Source organism: Mytilus edulis, chromosome 12, assembly GCF_963676685.1.
Source record: "Mytilus edulis chromosome 12, xbMytEdul2.2, whole genome shotgun sequence".
In the NCBI taxonomy this organism is placed as follows: domain Eukaryota; kingdom Metazoa; phylum Mollusca; class Bivalvia; order Mytilida; family Mytilidae; genus Mytilus; species Mytilus edulis.
The window spans coordinates 54,297,249-54,325,130 of record NC_092355.1 but is presented as its reverse complement, the minus strand read 5'-3'; the positions used below and the strand labels follow the sequence as shown (position 1 = coordinate 54,325,130).

General features: G+C 32.8%; 1 protein-coding gene across 3 annotated transcripts; it reads right to left on the bottom strand.

The window, feature by feature from the left end:
- Positions 1 to 263: 263 nt before the first annotated feature.
- LOC139498808 (uncharacterized) lies at positions 264 to 27,882 on the bottom strand. 3 transcript variants are annotated; one of them, XM_071287362.1, is made up of 5 exons: positions 26,506 to 27,882; positions 9,908 to 9,974; positions 7,006 to 7,152; positions 3,026 to 3,277; positions 264 to 2,244 (listed from the first exon to the last, which is right to left on the bottom strand). In XM_071287362.1, the coding sequence occupies exons 1-5, from the start codon at positions 26,581 to 26,583 to the stop codon at positions 302 to 304; spliced, it is 2,487 nt and encodes an 828-aa protein (XP_071143463.1). In that variant the 5' UTR covers positions 26,584 to 27,882; the 3' UTR covers positions 264 to 301. The 3 variants fall into 3 exon arrangements, with proteins under 3 accessions (XP_071143463.1, XP_071143465.1, XP_071143464.1); XM_071287364.1 differs by lacking the exon at positions 26,506 to 27,882 and adding an exon at positions 21,160 to 21,288; XM_071287363.1 differs by lacking the exon at positions 26,506 to 27,882 and adding an exon at positions 17,527 to 17,773.

The following is a 27,882-nucleotide window of genomic DNA, read 5'->3' as shown; positions in this document are numbered from 1 at the left end:
GTGTGACTTTCTGCGACTTCTGGGTTTAGACGGTTCCATTGGCATCTGTTTTCGTGTTGCTTATTCTTTAATTTTCTATGTTGAGTCATGTGTACTATTGTTTGTCTGTTTGTCTTTTTCATTTTTAGCCATGGTGTTGTCAGTTCATTTTCGATTAATGAGTTTGAATGTCCCTCAAGTATCTTCCGTCCCTCATTTTTCGTAACAACAAAAACTGCCGCGTTTTCAGAAATTGTTTTACGCAGCATTAATCAATTCACTTAAAAAACTTAACATTTTATTTCAGATAAATTAATGGCTATCATGTTCGTATAAGAGGTTTAGATGTAAACCTTGTAGATTGTGTTTGTCGTCTGCATGACAGACGCGCACCTTCCGGTATTTCTAAATTTATAATTGATTGTCTCTGTGGTACCTGTTGTGTCGACATGCCTCGAGAAAATTGTTTATGTGATGATACTTGTTTTGTCGACATGCTCTGAGAAAATTGAGGCGTTGTTGGCCTTCCGTTTCCCAAATTTGTAAAATAGTCAATTCGCTCCAGCTTTCTCGATATTGAATTTAAAATTATGCCATTTCCTTGGTTTATTTTACTCTTATATCCTGACAGTACGCGTCCTAACGGTAAAACGCTTTTATAACCATGATGATGATGTGCTAATCCCGGTCGTTCAATACTACCTGTATCTATAGTGACACTTTTTGCTAAATCGACAATTTTCATTTCCCCGCCGAAATTACTTCTCGGTGAATTTAAGTCGTAGTTTTTCCCGTACACAATGTTTAATTTTTCGGCTTCTCTATACGTCATAGCAGTCTGTGGTCTTTTTAACAACATTCGTAAAGAGGTCTGTTGTGATGAAAAATTCGTGTTTGATAACACAGCGTTTTTACTATTATATCTTGGGTTCATTTTTGGTTTAGGAGATTTCTGACTCTCTTCTTTTTCAACGTTCAAATCAAGACTTATGTGCGTACAATAAAGTCCATTCGTGTTTGTGTTTTGTTGTTTTGTCTTTTGTTCTCGCACAAATCTCTCGTTAGCTGCTTTTATGTGTTCAACATTCATTCTAGGATCTGTGTTTTGTCGGACTAAAATGGCCTTTTGAATTTTCTTGAATGTTCTCAAACGTGTAGCAGATCTACTTCGTTCTAGAATTGGGACTGCCTTTTTATGTTTTGATTTTAAAAGAGATAAATTCACTCGCGGAGTAATTTCATTTGGGTCATACTGACTTACTGATTCCAAATCTAAAGAATCCTCATCACTACTAAAGTTACGTGGTTCAATATTTTCTACCTTTCTTTCAATCCCCAGTTGACAATATATTTGTTGTTCTTCCCTTTGCTTTAAAAACACTAGTTGCCTTTCCGTCAATGGAGTATCAAACTCACAGTCATCTGCGATTGCACTTTCTTCGTCGGACTCGTTTTCGACATCTGCAATAGTGCTCCGAGAAGATCTGCGTCCTAACTGATCACTTCCGTTTGGAAAAAGTTCATTACTTTGTTCACTATCCTGAAAACTTTCTTCAGCAATACTTTTAGCTGTGGACGGCCTGCTAGAATAATGGCTTTTAGCAGACGATATTCGGCTTTTATCGTGTGTTAATCTGGATCTTGCCGATGTGGCTCGGGAACAAAATCCGTCGTCGGTAACGCTTTCTGACTGGTCATTTATATGTGACTGTATGTCTTCTGCATCCATAGCATCGAATCCCGAATCCACACTTGTCATAGCTGAAAATGACTGTCTTCGTAATGCGGCATTAGGTTGATTCTGATTGGTTCTTGCGTGTTCGACAGTGTCCGTTTCTTTCACTGATTCTAAATAATTTACAGTGACTGATGTCACGGGTTTTGGTTCGGATGCAATTTCGCTGTCATTATCAACGTCCTTCTTGTCATCCTCTTCAACTATATCGGGTTTCTTTTCTTTTTTAATTTCCTTTATTATATCTGGTATTTTAGTTTCTACTGGTTTTTCGTATTTCTGAGAGGCAAATGCCCACAACAAACTTTTACGTTTCGTCACTTCCTTCTGCGCACGCATCTCCTCCTCCTCTTTTGTTAATTCCTCGGGCTTTTCCTCTTCTTCGGGTTCCTCAGGTTTCACTTCATCAGCTTTATTGTCGTCTTCAACTTCAACTTCCGGTTCGACGTTTTCAGTTTCATCGTCAACATCTTCATTTCCTGGTTCAATGTCCTCTTCTAGTACTTCGCCAGTCAAGAAAAAACGAAAATCTGAAAAGTAAAATTATAACACTTCCATTGGTCTGGTTTAAAAAAAACATGTTCGTTTAACCAAAGTGTAAAATTACCTTTTCTCGAGTGTTAGATTACATCACAGATTGCAGAATTTAGTCAAATTAAAAAGAAGCTACGTACCAAAAGTAGAGATGAAGAAGGGAAAGGGCATTATAGATCTAAATGTTAAACAGAGGACTAGCTAGCTATACTATATACGTTTAGACGGTATAAGTTTATTTATCGTATTATTGCTAGATATTATTCTGATTTTACATGTGCTTTTTGCTATTTAATACAACGCAATTTTATAGTAAAGTGACGTGCCTTTCCTGATTTTATAGAGATATTTTTTTTTCTTATGTGTCCATTTATCGTTATAAAAAAGTAAAAGGATGAAAATCTTTTTAAAAAATGCGCATATAAGGCAAACTCGATATTGGATGTCTGACTGCTGTCAAGTCAAGGAATTTGGAATAGATTGATGATTTTATTCTGTATATATTAAATTATCAAATATGTATATGTTTTCTGATCTTTGGTCGGGTTGTTGTCTCAATTGACACATTCCCCATTTCCATTCTCAATTTTATGTAGCCATTAATTACTTCTATAAATATTTTCCGCACACCTGTCAAAGTACTGATTGTAATTGTCAAATGAGCATACTCCGATTCATGCACCACCACCTGGCGTATTATCGAACACTATTATATGTAATGGTAAGCAACTCTTCTTTGTTTTAAAAGGAGGTTAAAAAAAACACCGGATGTATTACCTTTGTAACTAACTTCTCCATCTCCGTCAGCATCGGCCCCTTTGAGGAGTTCCGAAAGTTCGTCGTCTGTTAACATTTCACCAATACCCATCATTAGTTGGTACAAATCCTGAACCGAGATGATACCATCACCATCTACGTCAATCAATCTGAAGGCGGACCTAAAGTCATCGTCAAACTCCTCCCCTGTCGCACGCTTCCTTTGTTCCATTATAGTTTCGTCAAATTCATTTATATTGATGTTTCCAAAACCTGTAAAAATAGCACTTTTTCGTGAATTTATGGTAAAATCTTAATTAAACCCAGAAACTTTTTCCATGTCAACAGTCGTAAAAAAATAGTTTGAAACTTTCATATGGAGAGGCTAGCTGGTATAGTGTATTTTAAAAGGGATGGGTTATCATAATTAGGACGGACATTCAAGTTATATCTGATTGGGGAGTAAACTTTTATTTCGTATAGGGATATATGCAATCTATAAACGGAGAGAACATAACATTGAACTCGAACCTGCAAAAAGATAAGACGAAAAACCAACATAAGAGTTATCTCAAATTTGATACAGCAGATTAAATTAAATGGTAGCTTCTTTATATTACAATGGCTATCTGTATCGTGGACAAAAAATATTCTGTACACGTTTTAAATAGCAACAGGGGACACAGATCATATTCATGATATATGAACATTGTCGGAAAAATATTAATTCATTTGTACGAGCTTTAGAAACGAGAGAAAACTTTATCCATACAAGAAGGGTTCTAGAGACGCCTATGTGTGCCAGATCAGGGGCGGATGCAGGAATTTTCGAAAGGGGGGGTGCTAACCCAGGGCAAAAGGAGGGGGTGCAAAGGGTGCAAAACATATGTCCCAATACAAATGCATTGATCGGCAAAAATAAAGGGGGGGTGCGCTACCCCGGAACCCCCCCCCCCCCCCCCCTGGATCCGCCACTGCAGATTTCTCCCGATGTGTTGAAGACCCATTGTAGGTGTTGAACTATGTTTTTCTCTTTGGTTCAAGATTTTAAGATTTTATTTATAACCTCAGACACATGCTTGTGTACAAGAGGACAATATATACAAACATATTAAGATAATACATAGCGAGACAGGACAAACGAAACACAAATACATAGTATATTATAAAAGACAATTGGTATAATTAGATTAAGTATTTTATTGATAATTTCCTTTAAACTTGTACGTTACATAATTATAGACAGCAAGCCAGTATTTGTTCTTGCTTGGATTCATTACATAGTAATTTGGTATAAACTTTGACCTAAGAGCAGAAACATCAGCATTTTTACCGATAAACAATTGCAATATATGAAACTCATCCCCTATTCCCTCATTACATAATGTACATATTCTATTATCCCTCGCGATCCCCTCCCATCTCCCCGTCCCAATACGTAACTTCAAATTCGATATGTAATATCTGTCCTATTGCTCGATTTGTTGTCTCTTTGACACATTCCCCGATTGAATTCTTAATTTTATAAAGTGTGCACCTGTTGACCTCTACATGCCAGATTGTAGATTATCTGTACCAAACATTTATTATAGTGGTCATTTATTAAATCCTAAATTAAATAGAGTAAATGAGACTTAATCCTTCAATGGGGGATATTGTCTGTCCAATTGAAATTTCAAATATTAAATATATCGGTCAGTAAAAAAGCCTGAGAGATCAGATGTACTTAAACGCGAGTTTTATAATAAATTGGATTGCACTTAGATTTATTATTTGCCTAATAACCACTGGTCAATTTTATAAAATATACTTGACCAGACCTTTGTTCGGACGGAGCAAAAAAAGGAGGGAGGGGGTATTTGAGATTCCCAAGAACTACACAAATTACTTTTTACGCGTCGAGTATGTATGAATAAATAGACTAATATATACAAAAAATAAAGTTTCATTAATTGTGACTCTGTTTCCTTCCTTGAAACAATCTATCTAATGGGTCACCATCTAATGATATCAGTATGCTTATTGTACAAATATAACAGATAATGACTAAAAGGAGATGAAAATTAAAGTGTTAAATAAATTTCAATTTAAAAAGCGGTTCCTTGTAGATGCCGGGTAAATCTTCTATTACATAACTTCTTAAATATTTATACATATATCATCGCCCACGAAAAAAGACTTCTAAACACTTTGTGATTTAAAGTCTATTTGTTTACATTAACAACCAGTATGTGTGTACTTAGTCTTTACACGAATGAGAACTTCATTTGATTTAGATCAAAGCATCTCTTTAATTTTTATTCGCATATTTTTTTTTAATTTATATAAAATATTTAAATGCGCAGTCACTGTTCCTTTTTTATCAACAGAGTAAACTTCAAAAAGATATTATGCATTTGAAATAATATTTCTTTAAATATGAGTAAGATAAAACTGTTACCAAACAATACAGGTCAACTACAATAAAATAATGAGCAGGCACCAAAGTCATGTTTATCAACAACTAGCAAACATTCAAGACAAATTAATAAAAAACAATCATGCAACCAAAATTACCTTTATTTGATGCAAACATCAAATTATCAACAGACAATATCAAAGGGTGAGGGTTAACAGATCTTTAATAAATGTGTTTAAAGCCAATGCATATTTATGTGCCTGTCCCATGTTCAGGACACTCCTCTAGGGTTGTCTTGTGAAACATCATGTTGAAGGGAAAAACATACAATCTCTGACCATGCCAATTTCTTATGCAAACATTTCCAATAGAGAATAAGCAAACAGAGAATAATTGATTGGTATAGAGGATAACGTAACGTCCAGTGACAAGTATTTCACGCTTATTCGATATGGACGATGAAAACAATGAAATGATTCAGTTTAGCTTAACATATATGTTGTAATTGATATTTATAAATTGAAAAATAAAGATAGAATAGTCTACACAGATTTTATACAGTAAGTGTTGTTACATTAGTAAAACTAGAGTTCTTTAAGAATTCGGCACTATTTTAACACGGTGTTTGGTTTAAACATGATTTGTAAGTCGGGACGCTTGTTGTGCACGTTTAGCGGAAGTACAAGTATGACCGTAAACACAAAAAAATAGAAAACATTTTGACTTTAGGATATTAAGGTCATTTTATGAAAACCTTAGTAAATTTGTGGACCATGGTAGTTTTAACGCCTTTTACAGCTCAGTTTTCAGTACAAGGCTTCCAATTACATGCCTTATTTTGACAAATCAATTTTATTTTATATCACTTTTTAGGTTTAAATAAACTTTTTCAATAAAATGATTTAAACTTCAGGAAGTGGTATATTAAAGATTACTCAAAAATAAACAAACTTAGATAATGTAAATATAAGTCAAATTCAACTATTGTACGCGTTTGTCATTAAACCGTGGTCTAATTGAGAAGAAAACCGCAAAAAAGTTAATAACAAAGATTACTTAAAAATAAACAAACTTAGATAATGTAAATATAAGTTATATTCAACCATTGTACACGTTTGTCATTATACCGTGGTCTAATTGAGAAGAAAACCGCAAAAAAGTTAATAACTACGAACTATGAAAGCATAAAATACAGGATATGTGTTTTTAAGACTTAATTAACTCAATTTAGTGTATATTTTCCACAATATAGACTGGTTGAATGGTATGCATCTTCAAAATAATATATCGATCTTCAAGAAGACTGCATCGTCTGCTCAGAGTAAACACTATCTTGCCTCCTTTGAGCTTCTAGAAATATCATTGGTTAAAAGAGAACACTTGGGAACCATGTATATTCAATATAAGTTCAATGGACGTGTTTTATTTTCAGAGGCAGATTTAGGGGGGCAGGGGGCCCGGGCCTCCCTTTTTCGGGAAAAAAATTAGTTGCTTATATAGGGAATCACTGAACCGTGAATGAAGCGGGCCCCCTCTTAGGCAGTCAGTGGGCCCCCACTTACGAAAATTTCTGGATCCGCCAGTGATTTTAAATATTACTCACTCTCTATGCAGGCTTCGTGCACCATGTCAATGTAGGCTTCATCTTTGGTGTCCAGTTCCAGTGCTTTCATCAGTGGAGTGACGTTATCTATATTCACGTTTATGTCACCATCATCACGTGCTGTAAGGCTGAACACGTTCTTCAGTGCTGCAAGTCAAAATAGAGTTATGCATTATGGGAAAACCATGTAAAAAGCAAAATGTATATTTGACATAAGATGCAATATGAAATTTAAATCATTTTTAATGTCTCAAAATTATTAGTAGCGTATGTCAGAGTAGACTGAAAAGGGGGGACTTCTGAAAGGTACACAACAAAAAAAGCGGAAAAGGGGGGATTGATAATTTAATTTCATTGTTTTGTGTTATGTCTTTTTTTGTATGTGTTGATTTTCACTTTTTATTTTAGATTTCCGAAATATAACACCAACCCTATAAAAAAAATATAAAGACAAAACTCGGAGGAGGAAGGGGAAGGGGGCAATGAGAATCTAAAAATTAACTAGCATTGCCTAATTACAATAGCATTAATTGATTGACATTACTTTGATGGAAGCTATTCCAACTGCAAAGTTATCGCAATAAATTGTTTCATGACCTTGCACAAACGTGATTTTTGTTATGTGAAATGATCTTATGATTTATTCATTGTTCATCTGATACAAACAGCATTAAAAGGTACCATCAGATATAACGAGGGAATCTGCTGTCATTCTTTTTTTATCAAAACCGAATTTCTCTTATGCAAGCTAGAATTCGCTTGGATCGGCCTTTAATTTCTTTGGTCAACCCATTTTCAACAGATTTTCAACGATTAGTTTTATGTTGTGTTGTTAAACCAGTGTTCCATGTCGGGATCATTGAGCTCTCACACATATGTTTAACCACGGTATATTCTGTTTGTGCCTGCCCCAAGCACGAGCCTGTAATTCGGCAGTTTTCGTTGGTTAATGTCTGTTATATCTGTTTTCGTTTGTTGTTTTGTTAAAAATTTTGCCGTTGTTTTTTCATTTGAAAAATTTCACATGTTGGCATGTGAGTGGCTTATATAGCTGACTATCAGGCTGGTGTGGGTTTTTCTCACTGTTGAAGGATGTCTGATGAAGTTGCTTAAATCTACGTTAAATCTACGTTATTGGTTGGTTAGTTTTGATAGATGTTTCATTGGCAATCATATTACACCTTTCATTTTAAGATTAACGCATTTGGTGGAAATAAACTCATTGTGACTTTGAGATGAAGAACAACAATAAACGCGCAGTTCCTTTGCTTTTTGTATAATTTTTGATGCGCATTAACTGATATGGCGTCATGGATGAATACCCAATATATTTTGTTTTTCTATCAACATAGAAGACTCATCAGTGACGCTCGAACCAAAAAAGTTTAACAGACAGGAAAAGATGAACGAACTGACTTGACACAGTTCTAGACCGCGCTGGTTTTCATATTTTACATCAGCTTAGTTTATTCCGTTCAAAAGACATTTACAGTAATATGTAACCCCCGTAATGATTAGCCTTATTGAATTATTGATATATTTTAACCTTTTATCAAAAATTCCTTTTCATCTATGTAAAAATTGAAAAGATCAGTATGTCAGTTATTAAATCCATTTATTAACATTTTAATATCAAAAAGACGTAAAATTGAGGCTTGCTCATAATAAATGATTTCTAGCCTTTGTTGAAGTGGTTGAATGTATAACTACATGTATATACTTCTCAACGGCAAACCACACACTATAGATTTACACTGTGTGCTTAACAACAGAAATAATAATTAATATTTCTATTGTGAAAAGGCATTCCCATGTTTGGTACATTATGAAAGCTGTTTCGTAAGCAAATGGTACAATTAAACTATATAAATGAGAAGGAATTAACGTTCAACCGAAGTTACTTTTATCAAGAGCAGTTATTAAAAGAATATCTCAAAACCAGATATTGTTTGCGAATAGAATGATTGAAACACAGTCAATGAAAATGTATTGATTAATTGAATGATTGATTGATTGATTGATTGATTGATTGATTGATTGATTGATTGATTGATTGATTGATTGACTGAGTGATTTACTACTTTTCTGAGGGAGTATCTAACTGATTAAAGAATATCATAATTAAATCAATGACTAGTTAATTCAGTAATTGAAAAATCAATTGATTTACATCTTGTGTTATGAATAATTAACTGACTAGCTTTGATTGCCTGATGAATAGTTAACCGACTATCTAAATTATGGAGTGCATAATTTACTGTCTAGTTAAATAAACTGAAGAATTGAGTAATTAACTGGCTTTCTTACTGTTGGATAACATATTTAACATCTTGGTAAATTGCTTAATTGAATAATTAGCGGACTTTCTAATTGCATAATTGAATAATTAGCGGCCTCACTAATTGCTTAATTGAATAATTAGCGGACTTTCTAATTGCCTAATTGAATAATTTACTACTATTCTAATTACTTGGTTAAATAATAAACTGACTGACTAGTTGACTAAATAATTTTCTGAATTTCTTAGTCTTTGATTGAATAATTTCTGAATTTCTTAGTCTTTGATTGAATAATTTCTGACTTTCTTAGTCTTTGATTGAATAATTTCTGACTTTCTTAGTCTTTGATTGAATAATTTCTGACTTTCTTAGTCTTTGATTGAATAATTTCTGACTTTCTTAGTCTTTGATTGAATAATAAATGACTGACTAATTCCCTGAATGAATGATTTACAGACTAATAAGTTGACTGATGTAATAATTATATGACTATCTAATTACTTGATTGAAAGTCTAACTGATTGACTGCATTAATGGATCCTTGACGTTCAGTTGCCAATATTACAATCCTTACTCACCAAGACGAGAATACTGAAAACTATCAATATATAAAGGATACTTACTGTCATACACAAATGCTCTGAAGGCTTCCTTAGCAGATAATTTTGGAGCGTCATCTTTAACTTTCTCCTGCAAGAAATAACGAAAAGACATTCTAAAATCACGTCAGTTTGAACACTAACATGGACTTCATTAAAGACTCCCAAACCGGTTAAGTATCTTCGTTTTAGGACACTGCCTATATGCTCTGTTTAAATCCAATACACTGAAGGATACAACAAATGTTAACTGTGTTGATCAATTTCATTAACTGTTATGTTGACATAACACACACTTGACAAAAATCCATCTACTGCTTAACCAAGCTAACACAATATTTCAAAGTTAAATTCACGTGTCCATGTGTATATTCAGCAGCTGAAAGTCTCGTCAAAATGCATAATCAATGTACATTTTACTTTTCTTTGTATAATTATGAAAATTAAGTAGTGTCATTGTCACTTTCAATTTAAAAGTTGAGTAAACTACTCTCGTCAAGAGACTACGTCACCCTCTACAAACATTTTTCTATTTAAAAGCTGTAAAAATCATTTGTATATAATTAGGTATACAAATGTTTCCTCTCCTTTATAGTGTATTCATAAAAATCAGTTTAAATTTCACACGTCAGGGAGAGCCCTACTTGTGAATGAATACTGTTTGAATCATTTTAATTCCTCAGTTTTTAAATTGTCCATTTAAGGGCCTGTCAAATTTGCATTGATCGATATATAGGATGTATATTGTCAAATTTATGATAAAGATAAACTTTTCTATTGAATTCCTGATATATGTTCATCCAGTTATAATACTTTATTAAGGCCAAACAAATAAATATGACATTGTCAATGTGGCGGAATTGCTTCCCTTGAAGCGAATAAGTTTTTAGTCCAGACGGTCAGCGCGAAGAGTAGACCCCGGAGTAAAAAATGGGATTTTCTAAAAAGAACGTTGCATTCAGGTTACACAAAAAACGTCAAGGCAAACTCTTAACTTTCGTATTTCAAGTTTTGGTTATTTGACATTAAAATAAGGTATACTGATTGACTATTGGATTATTGGTGTTTAGTGCCACTTTCAAACCATTGGTTTGATTTTGGCGGTCAGTTATATATGAACGGCGACAGCCGGAGTTCCCAGAGAAACCCGCAAACCTTAGACAAGAAAACTCAATCCTAGTCAATTCGGATTGCTGTCGAACGCACCGCACCCACAACGTTATAATAAAGTAGTTAGCACCATTTTATAGACTAGTAAGATGCTGTAAAATGCCAGGAAAAAGGAAAAGTAACAGGGGCGGATCCAGCCATTTTAAAAAGGGGGGGGTCCTAACCCAGGACAAAGGGGGGGGGGGGGGTTCCAACTATATGTCCCCATTCAAATGCATTGATCGTCCCCAAAAAAGGGGGGTTCCAACCCTCGGAACCCCCCCCCCCCTCTGGATCCGCGCCTGAGTAACAATATCTTAACATCGTTAAGCTTTTCTTCAGAAGATGGAAAAGACATTCCTTCAGACAGTTCAAAGAACAAACAGTTTGAATATGATTAGTCAATATACGTATGATGTGTATAAAATTGAGAATGGAAATGGGGAATGTGTCAAAGAGACAACAACCCGACCAAATAAAAAACAACAGCAGAGGGTCACCAACAGGTCTTCAATGTAGCAAAAATTCCCGCACCCGGAGGTGTCCTTCAGCTGGCCCCTAAACAAATATATACTAGTCCAGTGATAATGAACGCCATACTAATTTCCAAATTGTACACAAGAAACTAAAATTAAAATAATACAAGACTAACAAAGGCCAGAGGCTCCTGACTATGCCTACATCTCGTACTTACCTCAGCAAACAAAAGATATATATATAAATTGGGAATTATTTCAGTGGCAAAAATAACGTGAATATGAGAGCGCTCAACAATTCCACACTACGAAAATGTTACAGCACAATATAAGAAATAAAAACATTATAGAAGTAAGAAGATAGGGGTCATAAACTTGAAATAATTTACTTGGCCTTCCATTTAAAACTCTATCATCTCAATGATCAACTTTGAATTAAAATCAAACTCATAATTTTGACATCAAATTTTTAAAAGTTAAATTTATTCATGTACAACGTAAACGATAAGTGAACCGGTGTTCCCATTACAAATAGTTTTATTTCACTTCAATATCAATTTTTAAAAGTCTTTTTATTTCCATATTAAATCTCGCCACCTTTGTAAACTTGTGTACAAAAGATTTAATAGACGAAATCCGAGTTTTTAATTTCAATTAAAAGGGAAGTTGGAACATTTGAAGTGAAAGTGCACATTAAATAACATGAAATAACATTTATTCAAGAAAAAATTGAAAAGATTTCTTGAGAAAATAAATTTATAAAAATTTGATATATATGTGTGCGATAATTAAAATTATCAGCATCGTAAATCTAATTCAAATCTAATTTTTATAAAAGATATATAAGAATAAGCAATATGGACCTTGGTTTCTAAAGCTATAAAATTATTTATGATCTAAAATTGAAATTCAAAGTGCAAAAAAGTGAGTGAGAGAACTGAAATGAAACAAAGAAAAGAGAAGTAATTTGGAGAAGGACGAGAAATCATGTATTGCAGCAGTAGTATTGACTTCCGAACGGATGATACGAAACAGTTAAACGTTTATGAAAAAGTTCTGTAAATATGATAAAAAATAATATTGTAGATCCGCAGAAACCCATGTAACAATCTCAAACCCATATCATATAACGGACCGGCTTAGTGCCGGCCCATAATAAAAGTCTTTTTATTCAAAAACAATACAGCTTAGAGAATTTACACATAGAAATATATGAAGAATGCGTCGAAAATGGCATTTTCTTCTTTAAACTGCTATTTCTCTTTAAAAAAATAACTGTCCACTAAATAGGTCATACAAAAAAGAAAAAAACATGGAAAACAATCAATAGGCGGTACGACACCATCATTTTGAAGCGTCACAAAAAATATTGTCAATATTTTTTTAAAGAAAAAATTAAATGATTGTAAAACATTTGAATTTGTAGGAAAATATAGCCATATTTAAATGGTACTTAAATTGTCTGACAAGTTTACATTTTAAAATCAGAGATGAATTTGGGGCACGTTAAGTCATCGACACCAAAACAGTGACACTTAATTAAAATTCAAAACATGAAATCTCTTTTGAATTAAAATAATGATAGCGCTTTTTCATCACCTGTTATTGTATCATAAAAATCTAAGCTGCACAAAAAGCTTGTCTGTAGAAGCAATAATAAAATGTGTAATTCCTAATGAATTAAACGAATGATTGCGTTTTTTATCACTTGTTTATATTGTATCATAAAAATCATAGGTTTACAAAAAGCTTGTCTGTAGAAGCAACAATGGCCCGTAAAATAAATTCAGTCAACAAATGCAGCAATGATAATAAGTCACTACTGAAATAATTAAGAGTAGAACTACGTGCATTGAAAAAAATTATACTAGAAAATGAAACATTCTTCAATAGAAAAGCAGCACAACGACAAATTAAAACACGATACTTAGAGTTTATTTGAAGTTTAAATGTAAAATCATCAATCCCAGATACTTCAAGATAGATATAAAGCTGTAGTTATACCAATTGGGTTAGTTCAGTTCTTTCATTCTGTACGAATTAATCTAGAAAGAACTAGCCGAAGATTGACGAAATATCGGCCAAAGAAATAACTCAATAACACAGAATCAGTTTCGTAAATGCATTAGTGTTCTAGCTTTTAGAATATATAGTTTAAATCTAGTATGGTATACCTATGATTTATCTTCTAGAAAAATAAATCTCACTGGAATCGACTTAATTTACTACTAGTATAGATATTCCGTTTTTAGAATCCGGCTATACAATAAAGGTTAACGTATTTATTAAATGAGGTGTCCTGGTATCTTTTTTATTTATTAAAGAATGCTTTCTTATTTATTAAGGTGCCAGTTTCAGTAAACCATGACATTATGCAAATAGTCTTATAACTCAAGCGATCTGAAAATATGTGGTAAATAATTTTTACGTTATATTTCACAAGTTAATTTCAATGCTTCTTCCTCGTTGAAGCAATTTACAATCATTTGAAAAACAAAAAGGCAACATGTAGCTGGGAGTTTTTTTTATATATATAAGCTGCAATTTTATCGAGCTCATATATTGTTTTGTGTTAGTGTCATCTTCGAAGTCCGCGATAAAGCAATGCCGATTGCTATAAAAAAAAATGCTGAATAAAAGTTTTAGTTGGAAAACTTGAAATACATGTTCGAGAGCTGAATATTGTGAAAAACGTATGAAAGCCCTTTTCATGACACTGAAACTGATAGATTGGTTGTTTTTTTATATTCATTTATTGTTTTGTGCTTATGTATAAGCCCACAAGGCAATAATCAATATTTTTCTTGTGAAACATTTACTTTGTACACTATTATATTCTATCATTTTATTCTGTGTATCAATGTATTAACAATGGTTTTAAAAGATAATCACTGTCTTGTTTATCTATCTATCAAGTAACTGAAACGCATCATCCTGACAATGAGTCTGTCAGTTTTTGCTCTTATTCTTTTTTTTAATTTCTTTATTTCTTTATGGCTTATTCCTAAATGCCACACGTCACTAACTTATTTAGGAAGCATTGTGGCACCGTTAAAGTCGGAAATTTGTTGTGGACTTTAGCGGTGTTGTGGACTTTAGAGGAATTGTGGACTTTAACGGTGCCACAAAGCATCAAATACCAGTTTCAAAGTATTTAATTTTGACAAGGTTCCCGCGTCTGAGTATCGAAAAATCATGCCTGTTCAAAAAAAGTTTTATTCGATGACAAGATCATTCAATTATACCAATTATAAAGTTATACTTAATTAAAAAAAAAAAAAGACTGGAGCCCTCTGCAAAGAATACGTAAAATATTATAAACATATTTATATTTTTTTCATTTCATCTCACGCCACTACTGTATTATATAATTTAAATCTAATCACATTTTTGTAATTAAATCTTAACTTTTAAATGTAGTTTAGAAGTTATAAATCAGATAAGTGACAACAAAGTGGTTTAATGATGTATGAAGACGGATTTAAACATCTGTTAAAATGACGAAGCTAAAATCATATCTTAGTAGGCATCAAATGAAATAAAATTTTCGCGGTCATTTCAGTTAAAGAGTACTATAGTACTAATAGGAACTAGAAGAGTGTATTAGTTCTACCAAATTGTGGACTAATAGAGTACTTTATGTTTTGATTATAGTGCCACAGTTCAGTTCAGTTCAGTTCTACCAAAGTACAGTTCAGGCTCAGTTTTACCAAAGTATGAACTAGTAGAGTACTTTATGTTTTGTTTATAGTACCACAGTTCAGGCTCAGTTCTATCAAAGTATGAACTAGTAGAGTACTTTATGTTTGGTTAAAAGTACCACAGTTCAGGCTCAGTTCTACCAAAGTATGAACCAGTAGAGTACTTTATGTTTTGATTATAGTTCCACAGTTCCAGGCTCAGTTCTATCAAAGTAGGAACTAGAATAGTGTTTTAGTTCTACCAAAGTATGAACTAGTAGAGTACTTTATGTTTGGTTTAGAGAACTACTGTTCAGGCTCAGTTCTATCAAAGTATGAACTAGTAGAATACTTAATGTTTGGGTTATAGCACTACAGTTCGGTCTAAGTACTACCAAAGTTTTACCAAAGTTCTACAAAAGTAGGAACTAGTAGAGCACGCAATGATCAGTTTTATAGAACTATAGTTCGGTCTACGTTTTACCAATGTAGGAATTCGAAGAGTGTATTAGTTATATCGAAATAGGAACTAGTAGAGTACTTTATGTTTGGTTTATAGTACAACAGTTCAGTCTAAGTTCTACAAAAGAATACTTTATGTTTAGAAATTCTCTAATTCAGAAGGCAGGGGCGTAGCTGGGCCAAAATGATGTGTACGCAATGCCGGGGAAAGAAGTCATACGGCGAGGAGTCTGGGGCCGCTCAAGGCCCACAGAAGCTCTAGAGTAAATGGTGCAAAATCCTGCATTCTCGCGATTTCCTGGGACTGAAAATGACCTCATAGAAATCTTATTTTCATGAGTAACAAGTCAACTTTTGAAAATAATTAAATTTGAAAAAGAAAATCTTATGTGTAGTGGGTAGAGCTTATTTATATATTAGGTAACAATTAAAATATATAGTCACCACCATATATTTTAATTGCTACCTAATCAGTCTCAACCCACTATACATTCACTGAGAAAATCCAAATTTCTAAGCTTTAAAGGGTATTTTTTGTATTGAGAAAATACATAAATAAATCGAATCACATTTCTCTGTTTTATTTTAATTTATAAGAGAACAAGCAGTCTTTCTTTTAGCTTTTAATTTTCAAAGTTAGTTCTGAAACAATGACCATTGGTCCATTTCCTTTCCAGTTATCCAAAACCGTGTCTGTTAACATTTGTTTTTCGTAGTATATGTTCAATAGAACAAGCCCAGATAAACGAATGGATTTCATTGTATTTCGTTAGTCGTCTCATGGTACTGAAAGAGTGTTCTATCGTTGTCGTCCATACCGACATACATGCATATTATATGTTAAGTATTTTAAAGATTCCCGGGTATAAATCCTTGTTTATAACATCATAATTTGGAAACCTTTAACTTTACATTTGTATATAAATACTTTTAAAGTACCAAAATCCACAAGGAAAAACTTCAAAACTAAATCTGAGTTCTTTTTATCAACTTCCAAAAACGATTGTTTAGTTTTAACAAAGCAAGGAAAACAAGGACTTTAAATTTTGCACATGGAGAATAAGCACTTTTAATCTCAAGACACGTATAATTAAATGGACGAGGCACCCATCTTGCACGACCGAACATAAGATAAAAAAGTAAAAAACACGTTGATCGTAAAAAAAATCGGCGAATAGGTTGCAAAAATATTACCCTATTAATAGAACATCACGTTTTATTTCATCAGTCATTTTGAAATCTTCAGAAAAAATTTCAGGGTAAGGAGGCATAGCGGTAGACACACTTATTGTATTCTGAAACCCCGAGGACTCAGCTATTTTAATTGTTTGCATCAGCAGCACACTCACGATGCTGGTCCCGAAAATGTAAAGAGAAAACTAGTTTCCGGAACGAAAAATAGTTACAAAGTGACTATTTACATATTTTTATAACACTTTATAATTAATTCTATTACTTAAGTTTTATTCTAACTAGATTTACCATATTTTTATTTTTGTCATATTTTCGATGTGTACGCAACTGCGTTTTTGCGTACGGGTTGCTACTAACACATCGAAAATATGACTAACTAGGAATTAGTAGAGTACTTTATGTTTGATTTATAGTACTACAGTTCAGTCTCAGTTCTCCGAAAGTAGGAACTTTTTTCAAATGTACTCTGTTCTTTGGTTAATTTAAACATATTTATTTAAAGTGGATTGGGAAACAAGTTAATCCCTTTCCACTTTGCGGGTACGAGTGCTGGCTTGTAGCGGCATTACCCTAGTCTTTGTTCTTTGGTTACTAGTATAACTTGCAGAGTTTTCGCCGAATTTAAAAGACAATTTTTTAGTTTATACATTTTGCGCGAAAATTGGAATTACAGTTGTCTTACCTGTACTGATCTCTTTGCAGTAAATTTCAATTTAATTCTTGAATCCTTCCTTAAAATTTTATTTCTATGCATTCTTAGTGTAGTAAATATAATATAGTGCGAGTTCGTCAGATTCCGTTCATTAGCGACGTAAAAACAAATTGTAAATGAATCTGCTTTTAATGTGCGTGTTGTGTTTTATACAGAAGTTATTGGATGCAATATAACCATGAAAGTTGTATTATTTGTTACACAATAGCTTCGATGTGAGTTGCGTAAAATTCAATGTTTATATTATATTATAATTGTGTTACGGAGTTTTTCGAAAAGGACTATTGATTAGAGATCTCGAAGGATACAAAATACAAACACTACATATAGTTTTTTGTTTAAAATCAATTTTTAACTAAAATCTCATGTGTTTGTTTGTCAGTATAAGTACCGAGACTATTGTTACACCGTTTTATGTTAAAATGGGATTAAAAATTAATATTTCATAGAAGTATTTGGTCTCTATTAGTGCACTTATTAACGTATTGACTTACAACATGTGATAGGGATGTAACATTGATGTACGAATGCTGTCATTTGAAATTACAGCTGATTGCATTGAGTGTGTAGGGAAAGGTCGAATCCTTGGTTAGCTTGCTTGCTAGCTGAACCGTGAATTCATTATTAGGTAAGGTATACTATCCTCCTTTCGAATAAGTCTAGTCCTATAGACAGATAGATTGGTCGGACTTGTCTACTTTTAAAGGAGGGTAGTTTATCTAACTTAAAAATGACTTCACGGTTCAGCCAATATTACAAGCAAGCTAACCAATGATTTTTACCTTTCCCTACACACTCAATGAGATCGGCTGTAAGTAATTTCAGAAGTTGATGAAGCGGTTTTAGTATATTATGTAATAATATATAATAAATAACCAAGGAGAAAGACAATATTAAGGGGGTAGACCTTGGTTCAGGGATATAACTCTGTAAATCAGTTAAGCGTTTGTTAAAGACAAGTTCATCAATGTATTTTAAGCATTTACCTGAAACAGATTGAAAATAATCTATGTAACCTAGAAGCTTAGAATATATTTTTGAAAATGGTTGACACAAACGTACTGATGATTTTAAGAGTTATTTCCCTTAACCTAGGTCTACCTCCTTAAACTTAGAATAGTCAGAAGCCACCATTTTTTTTATTTATCTTTAGGAATCATTTTCAAACTTTAAAACAAAACTGAGAATTTGCAATTACCATTTTTCATCTGGAACAATATTCTCAGCTTTGCAATTGCTTTTAACGATACATTATAAGTATACCATATGTGCATACAAATATAATATACGTAATTCTCATAAATCTAAATTACCTAACAATATAAATTTAAATCGATATTTTTTTTTTCACCAAAGAATGATTTTCTCCTACACAATCTATATAAAATGATAAAAGAACACAGTGCGATAGGAACTTATTTGGCCTAGTTTTTCATTTAACTTTTTAACTTTTGGTCATCGATTTTACATATATATCTATTTCAAGGTTGAAATAATGGAAATTTAAGCTAGTAAGATGGTCAAACTTTAACCTTCTCGAACTTTGTACTGGACAAGGTGGTGTTTTTTCTTACTTCAGATGGTACCAAACACCTTGACTAAAATTAATTTGGCTTATTAAATTTTCACAAAATTTTTACACAATATTTACGTTTACCCTTTGACAAAAATATAAAAGTTATCTTCCTGTACTGTTATGAACCACCTTAAATTACCATGTATTGAGGGAAAAGGTTTTTCATATAGACAAACAGACAGACAGACAGAATAGTTTGTTATAGTGTCACATACCAATACAGAACAATAGTATTTTTATCTCAAAATATTTACCCATTTAATTTAGTTTCTAGTAACTTTTAAAATTACGTATATTGTGATGTAATAGCCATTTTGAGCTAAACAACTATTAAATCACTGTAAATATGACTGTGACGTCAATGAATATACATTTCCTAGCGTTTGCGTGAAATTACGTTGATTTTGATCGGATTATAAATAGTTTTGGGAACTGCAAAGGTCAATATGTCGACACAGAAAGAAATATATAAAATAAAAGACGACAGACCGTCACGTGAGCGAGTTTCACCTACGTGTTTTCAACCAGTAATTGTCAATATGAGCAAAACGTAAATCTGATATGCATATACATGTTCGCTTGCGTAACGTCTAACTACAATTATGTAATTTTTTATATATATATATATAAATGTAAGTAGAAATGTACTTGAAGGACATTTAAATATGTGCCATCTTTTCGACCTTAAAATCTCTGTGAATATCATACTCATAATCTGTTTGAGACATAATCTTTCTGTGACCTTGCAGTTCAAACATAGAAAAAAAAGTCAATTTATCTTTTATGGAGCTTCCATTGAAATTGAGGGGGGGAGGGGGGGGGTTGAAAAAAAGACAAAAGTTTTGAGTAAAAAAATGGTAGGATGAGCAACTTAAAAAACAATCACAAGGCTGGATGTCCAGGTACTAGAACAATTTGGTTGATTATTTATGGAATCACTGAAGCATGACTGGAGCGGGTTCCCTCTACGGCAGTCAGTAAACACCCCTCCCCCCTTTTTCCCCAGTCCCTTTATGAGAATTTCGTAATCGGCCAGTAGAGCTCATGTGTGTGTATTTATCAATTTAACGAGTCGGATGGAAACAAAACACGCTGCTGGTCACAAGCCGACAAACATCGTAACTTATACGAACACCACTGATATCCGATCGAAAATGCTTTGAAATAATTGCGCTCGCTTTACCCGAATGTACATGTATTATAAATAGATGGGGTTGTTTGACATTCACATATCTATACATGACTATCAAATGACAGATATACCCTTGCACCTTATATAATAAGTTTAAACTTTCAATTTTTATGAAAGTCGTCTATATAAAAATAAGATCTGTTAAAATGATTTCCAATGACTATGAGTCCTCATAGATCGGTACGGCCTTCCAACAACGACAAAATTCTTACCGCATAGCAAGTTTTTTGTTTTACGAAATGCCAATCTGACAGAGCAACCAAGCAATCAAGACGCCAATTAGATTAAAGTAATTAAATTGATTATGTCATATATTTTGTAAGATCTGGCATACAACTTTATAATGATCAGTTTTTGTATCGAAGAAATGTATATCATTATATTCCGTTGCAGGGGCGGATGAAGCCATTTTTGAAATGGGGCATCCGAACCCAAGATAAAACGGGGGAGTTCCAACCATATGTCCCAACTCAAATGCATTGATCGTCCAATAAAGGGGGTAACATAAAGGGGGTAACAACCCCCGGAACCCCCACCCCCACACTTTCTAGGGTCGCAACTGCGTTGAATGAATATTTAAATGTATGCAAATTTGTTTTGAATAAACGTAAATTTGGGGAAATGTTCTTCGAGAAGTGCCTTACACACGTTTTAAAACATTCTCGTTTCTTTCTTATTTGTTTTTTTAATTGATACATTTTGATAGATATTTATTCGTTTTCGCTTATAAAAACCGTTGTAGTTTGTGATGCGATGCAAGCATTTTAAACAGATGTTTTCATAAGAGCATCAAGCAAATACAATGTATCAAAGAATTGTAATAAAAGAAACTCACCTTTCCCCTTTTTTTTAATATATAGTTAGACGACTGCGGAGGTTCAGAACAATCGGTTAAAACCATTTTAGATTTGAATGCTCTCTTCAAAGTAAAACTTCAAGCAACTCTGATAGGAAATACATATGGTACGTTTGCTTTTTTTAAGCAGAAGACTTCAATTCAGCTTCAATGCATATTTGGTGATACAACAGGTTTAAATCCAGGAAATCGGTAAACTTTTGGTGAATATTTATATCCAATGGCACATTTAACAAAACTTCTGGTTTGCAATCATTGGAAACTTCTGAGCTCGGAATACATGGTATCCTTTTATACACCCCGAAATACGCTTATAAAACTATAACGTTCGAATCCAAGTTGGTCATCGCCATCGATAATTTACACAACGAAAATGAAAAGTAAACTTCAATCTTGTAAAGTAATAAATATCTAATAAATATCTTATTAACCAAATATAAACAAAGGCGACGGTTACAATTGTGTCAATATTGTATTCATAAAATATTAAGTTATAGAAAGCATAAATAGTTCCATTGTTTGCAGAAGGCGGCGCAAATTCCAAAACGTCGATCGTTCAATGTGTGCAAAATATTTTACTAATTTCTTGATATTTGTATTTCTTTTCAGAAGTCTTGAAGTTCACTTGTATAAATCCAATAAAACTTCATTTGTGCAGTTTTGTCATTTTCCTTTGAAAAAATACGTTTTTTTTTTTAGATATTTGATCTTTAGTATAGCACAATTTGAATTCGAAAAACCACACGTGGAATTTTGTAATAATTAAATTCAATCACACGACGAAATTATCCACTAGTTTTCCTATCCTTGAAGTGATTTCTATTTTTTATACATGTATCCGGTCCCAAATTTTTACAAAATACACTAAGCGCACAACGATTTCAGTTGCATGTTTCTCCCTTTCCGTCTTACACTTTTAATGGCGAGTTTATTTTCAATTAAAACTTCTTTGAAAACATCATATTACTAAGTTTCTATGGACATCAAGCAAACGTAGACAAATAAATAAAATAGAAAACACATCCCCCTAATTATTCAATTGTGTATAATTTTTATATAAACCCCGTTAACTGAATTTCGATCAATTACAATACAATACAATACAATGTTTTATTTACGTCTCACCATTTATAAACAAACATATAACAAATTACATAATGTTTCAAATCGAATTGAAAATAAAAGCTTTTAATTTCATTTGTATGTACTACATATTTATCTTTTAAACAAAGTTTTATACCCATTCATAAAGATAAGAAAATATTTAATTATTGAAAATGACGTTGTTTCTCGTTAAATCAGTGTTAATCCGCTTTTATTTCAAAGAATTTTAAATCGTTTTGATATATGAAAAAATTAGGGTGACATTTCGAAGACGCTAATGCCTCGCAGTGGCGCACTACTAGTTCGCATGCTATTGTACGTCAACTTTGTTTGAGAAATAGAACAAAACGTTTCGTTAATTAGTGCATGGACGCATGGTTAACAGAGAAAAAAAGTCCAATCTTTTAAATGTGATATTGTACCCATTGTTAATCCGCTAATATTTCAAAGAAATCGTTTTGATATATGTCAAAAATTAGGGTGACTTTTCAATGACGCTAATGCCTCGCACTATTTGTCCGGATGCTACTTTGCGCCATATTGTTTGAGAAATAGAACAAAACATTTTCAGTAATTAATGCATGGATACATAGAATAGGGTTCCTAGATATTGTCCAAAGACGAAAATTATGGGTGTGTTTGGGTTTACGCCTGAGGAGGCCTATGGTTACCCAAAGGTACCTATGGTTTGATATTTTGTGTATAAAATATCAAACCATAGGACGCCTCAGGCGTATATCCAAACACCCCCATATATAAAGATGTTTCAATTTGTAGTATTTTCAAATTTGAGTTAATAAGTCGTTCTACTCCTGTTAAATTTAGAGTGGTTCTGAAATGTTTAGAGTGGATGATTTCCAAAACCAAGAATAGAGAAAACTGTGCAAAAAAAAATAAGAACCGACTGCCGAAAACTGTACCAGAAAAAAAAAGGAATACTGGGGAAATTGTACAAAACCAGCGAATAAAGAAAACTGTGCCCTAGAAAAAAACGAAAACTTTGTCAAAAAACAAGAAATAGAGAAACTACATGTCAAAAAACAAAGAATGTTCAAAAATAAAGAATACGGAAAATTGTGCCAAAAAAAAGAAAGATAGAGAAAACTGCTTTAAAAAAAGAAAAAAGAAAACTCTACCAAAAAACAAAGAAAATAGAAAACTGTGACAAACAAAAAAGAAAGACTTAATTGAAATGAATAGAAAATAATGGACAACCTCAGAAATTAAATGGTCTAAAAATTGAAGAATATATAAACAGAAACCCCCCTTTTTTGCAAACAATAACTATGGCTAAATGTATGTATTCGAAATATTAAGATAAAAATACAAAATTCCATATATTAAAAAAAACATCGACTATCTTCTGATTTGAATTTCTCTGACCCACCGCGTAAATAGCATTATGGTCAAAGTCAACTAGATACAACGTCCAAGCTCGTAAACTCCGACAATTAACGATGGACTTCGGAAAAGTTCGGAGAGCCGACGAGCTCACTTCCGGAATTGAGAAGGATTAGGAGTTGTTTCAGTCATTGTGAATATGAATTTTTATGTATCTGTCTAATTTGTAACCAAAACAAAATGTACTTTCTTAATCCAATTTTAACGATAATCTTGTTAAACCTTTTTTAGGGTTAAATATAAATTCAATTATCCGAATTAAATACTGGATTAATCCTGTTTATTAACTAATTTTTTAATAACAGTCTAAAATAAGAACGAAAGAAACTTGAATAGTTACGCTCAGAAGTTTATGATATCACTTAAATACGAAAACTCGTCTAGAATCTAAAAAGATACAATCCTAAAATTGGAGAACACGAATCCAAAAAAGTCCAGAGTCACGGATTAACTGAATCGTCTCGCTATCATGAACTGCACAATTCGTCATCGCAAATTATAATTCGAAATCGCGGATTAAATTCGTGATAAATAACAGTTATATACGTATGTAATTTCGAGTCAAAGGATCAAATTCGTTATCACATATTTTTTATAAATTAATTTGGATAATAAATTTTCAAAAATTTATAAAAAGAAACCACGTAATGAATCCAAAAATCTAACGGTAAAGAACTGCTTATTCAACATACAAGAAAGTAATATATATTTTAAACAAAATAGTTACTGCGCATATTTGTCAGAAGGTGCAATTTTTTGTATAACCTTTGTTGAAAGTTAGAACTATATGAAATTTTCATAGGAGGGCAAATTTGCCCTGTTGTTCAGATCAGATGTACCGGTTTTGCACAATCAAACTTCTGAGAACCAGTACGCTCTAGTATGCAATTAAAGGCACAATGTATGTTAAATTTTTCCCCACAAGTCAGGATAAGGTATAGTTTTGACAAGAAATGACCGACACTTAATTTATATTTATTATAAATATATACATTTATAAGATGACTTACAGAGGTGGACATTGAAGAAAATAGCGAGGTTCTGAAAATTATCATTGCCCATTTAAGGTGGTACCCAACACTTTTAATAAAATTAATTTGGCTGGTTTAATTTTCATAAAATTTTGACAAAGTATTCACTTTGACACTTTAACAAAAATAAAAAATAAATTTGAAAACAACTGTTTCGTCAGAAAAATTACTCTGGTCATAGAGCAATTTGACAAACACCAATTTTGATCATTGAGAAGCTTAATATTCCTTTTACAACACAACGTAATTAAAACGTTAAGCCGACTTTACAGAGTTATCACTCTGTAGTGTTAAAATTAATTTCATAAAGCACCGAAAACCAACATGCAACAGCAGAACTCCCAACAAAATAGTAATGATACAATGCAACTCGGTGGTTTGTGGCACCAAGTGTATGCTTCATGTGTGTGAGTTAGCCTTGTCGGTGTGTTTCCAAATCAAAGACTCAGTCATGTGTATCTGCTTCTCCACGGATCCTTACGTCGGAACTACGATCCCCTTCCCTTTCATGAATATTACCTACCGAATTAGACTATTTACCGGATTTGTAATCACATAAGCAACACGACGGGTGCCACATATGGAGCAGGATCTGCTTACCCTTCCGGAGCACCTGAGATCACCCCTAGTTTTTGGTGGGGTTCGTGTTGTTTATTCTTTAGTTTTCTATGTTGTGTCGTGTGTACTATTGTTTTTCTGTTTGTCTTTTTCATTTTTAGCCATGGCGTTGTCAGTTTGTTTTAGATTTATGAGTTTGACTGTCCCTTTGGTATCTTTCGTCCCTCTTCTTTTACAAGTTAGAGTAATTTTATTTATAAAAGTTACTTCATTTTTATTTGTTTAAGAAAAATACAAAAACGTATTTAAAAATATTTGTTTTTTATTCCAAGAATGTGGCATTTTATCTTGTGCATTTTTCTCCTATTGTAGATGGATGCCAATACAGGATAACATTCTGAACAGGGTCATCTTAATTAATATATATATTTGTTTCAAAACATATTTAATTTTAAATTAGACTATTGCGTATAGCAACCCCTTTTGCAATTTTCATTTTGATAAGATAACGCCAAAAATTCAGGACATCAATTGATTGCCCATTCAAATAAAATGTTTAAAGCTCCGAAAACCAACATGCAGCATCAGAACTAACAACAAAATAGTCAATGCAACTCGATGATTTTCGATCGAATCAAATCAAAGACTGGGTCATGTGTATCTGCTGGTTCTCCAATAAGCACCGATCATTTACAAGTTAAAGTAATTTTGTTTAAAAGTTTCAATTGGTGATCTGAAATTATGCGCGCAAGATTTGAATGTATTACTTTTGGATATACTGTAATATGTCGCCAACGAAACTCAATTTGCGATCATCAAATCTCTAATTGATTCGCGCAAACCTTCAAACTAGAATTCCTTTATCATCTATTAAGTATACTTGATTGAAAACTTAAAAATAAAAAAAATAGAAAGAAACCCTTGAGGCCATTAATGGGTCTTCAAAACAGCGAGAAAATCCACAATCTGGAGGCGGGCTTCAGCTGGCCCCTAAACAAATATATGAACTATAGTTCTGCGAAAATGGACGTCACACTTAATTCCGAATTATTCAAATGAGCAAAAAAATATATCAAAGTCCAGAGGATCCTGAATTGAAACAGGCGCTAAAATGCGGCGGTGTTAAACATGTTTTGTGATATATTAACCCCCCCCTCCCTTCCCCCTCGAAGACATCTGTGATAAATAAAGATCACGTGACTGAATAACTAAAAGATGTACATCTACTTACAGCAGCTTTTTTCTTCGCCACTGGCTTCTTCGACACCGCCTTCTTGACATTTTTCAGTGCTTTCCATGGAGCGGACATACTGATTTTATAGCGATATACCTATATTTATTGCAGACAAGTTTGTATATCGATATACGTATATTTACTGCAGACAAGTGGGTATATCGATATACGTATGTTTACAGCAGAAAAGTTTAAAAAATTATGCAATGAACAAACTCTCAAAATACTCAAATTCTGATATCCAAGGGACTGTTATATGTTTTTTAAATTGCCAAGTAGCAAACGGTAGTCATATGTATAGATCATCAAACGAATAGCTTAACTATAAACGAACTGGTCAAAGTATGATCGATCCACATGCAGCTCCTTTCCACCTGAGAAAAAATATTCCTTTATACCACTCTGAGGCTAAGTATCCTTACTTGTATGATTTTTTTTATATACTCTTTCTCGTGTGTAATTTGTTTTGTTTGGTTTTATTTGTATCGTTTCAATTATCAGAGACAACTGAATTTTATGTCGTCTTTTATCGCAGAAATTTTCCACTTTATATCCCTTTTCACTAACGAAAGTATAAACATATGAGCTTTCTTTGTTTCGATCAATGCATATCATACTGTTTTGATACATACAAAAATCAATTTGGCATTAAATAGGATTTGTTTCAGTAAAAATCAAGTTGATCCTCAAAGCCCAGATCAAAGAAAAAGATTTAACTTCAAACAGTTGAAGATGGCATAATAAATAGAAAATTGCTTTGTTTCCATGGCAATTTGCATCACATATGGTAGTTTCCAACACTGAATCTATAACAAATTCACATCCAAAAATTTTATAAATCGTATATCGGATATCCAAAATTTTGAAAATTTATGAACATCCGTTGCTATTCCGTTTATAACTTCTTGAAAAAAAAACGTAGCTTATGGAATTCAGACTCCGTATATTGATCGATTCCGTTACGGAGTCAGTATTTCCTTTCTTTCATCGTAGAGTAGAGTAGCATTGCGGATTGGAGCAAGAACTGCCGGATAGCTTACATAAAGCTGTGTTCTTTACAGAAGAATAAACTTAAAGTACCACAAATTGGCGCCAGTCTATGATATCCTAAAGCTTCAACGACACTCTGTAAACCTTTAAGATTTGATATACGGTGCTTTTGAATTGGTCAGTGTGTTAGTGATGATACACATGCGTCACAATTCCAATTTGTTCTTTTGAACTCGAAATCTAAGTAGCATAATATTCCATGTAATTGATTTCTTCAAGTTTAACTTATATAATTGATTAACTGGAAAATCTGTTCACTATTCAATTCCCGTATCATTTATAATTTCGACTCCAATCTCTTTAAATATAGCTCCCCCACCGACT

Bases quoted from the DNA above. Each gene is read 5' to 3' on its own strand.
- LOC139498808 (XM_071287362.1), bottom strand. From the start codon at position 26,583: ATGTCCGCTCCATGGAAAGCACTGAAAAATGTCAAGAAGGCGGTGTCG. The intron at 9,975-26,505 runs GTAAGTAGATGT...TATTTCTTGCAG, and splicing joins TGGCGAAGAAAAAAGCTGCT to GAGAAAGTTAAAGATGACGC. The intron at 7,153-9,907 runs GTAAGTATCCTT...TTTGACTTGCAG, and splicing joins CAGAGCATTTGTGTATGACA to CACTGAAGAACGTGTTCAGC.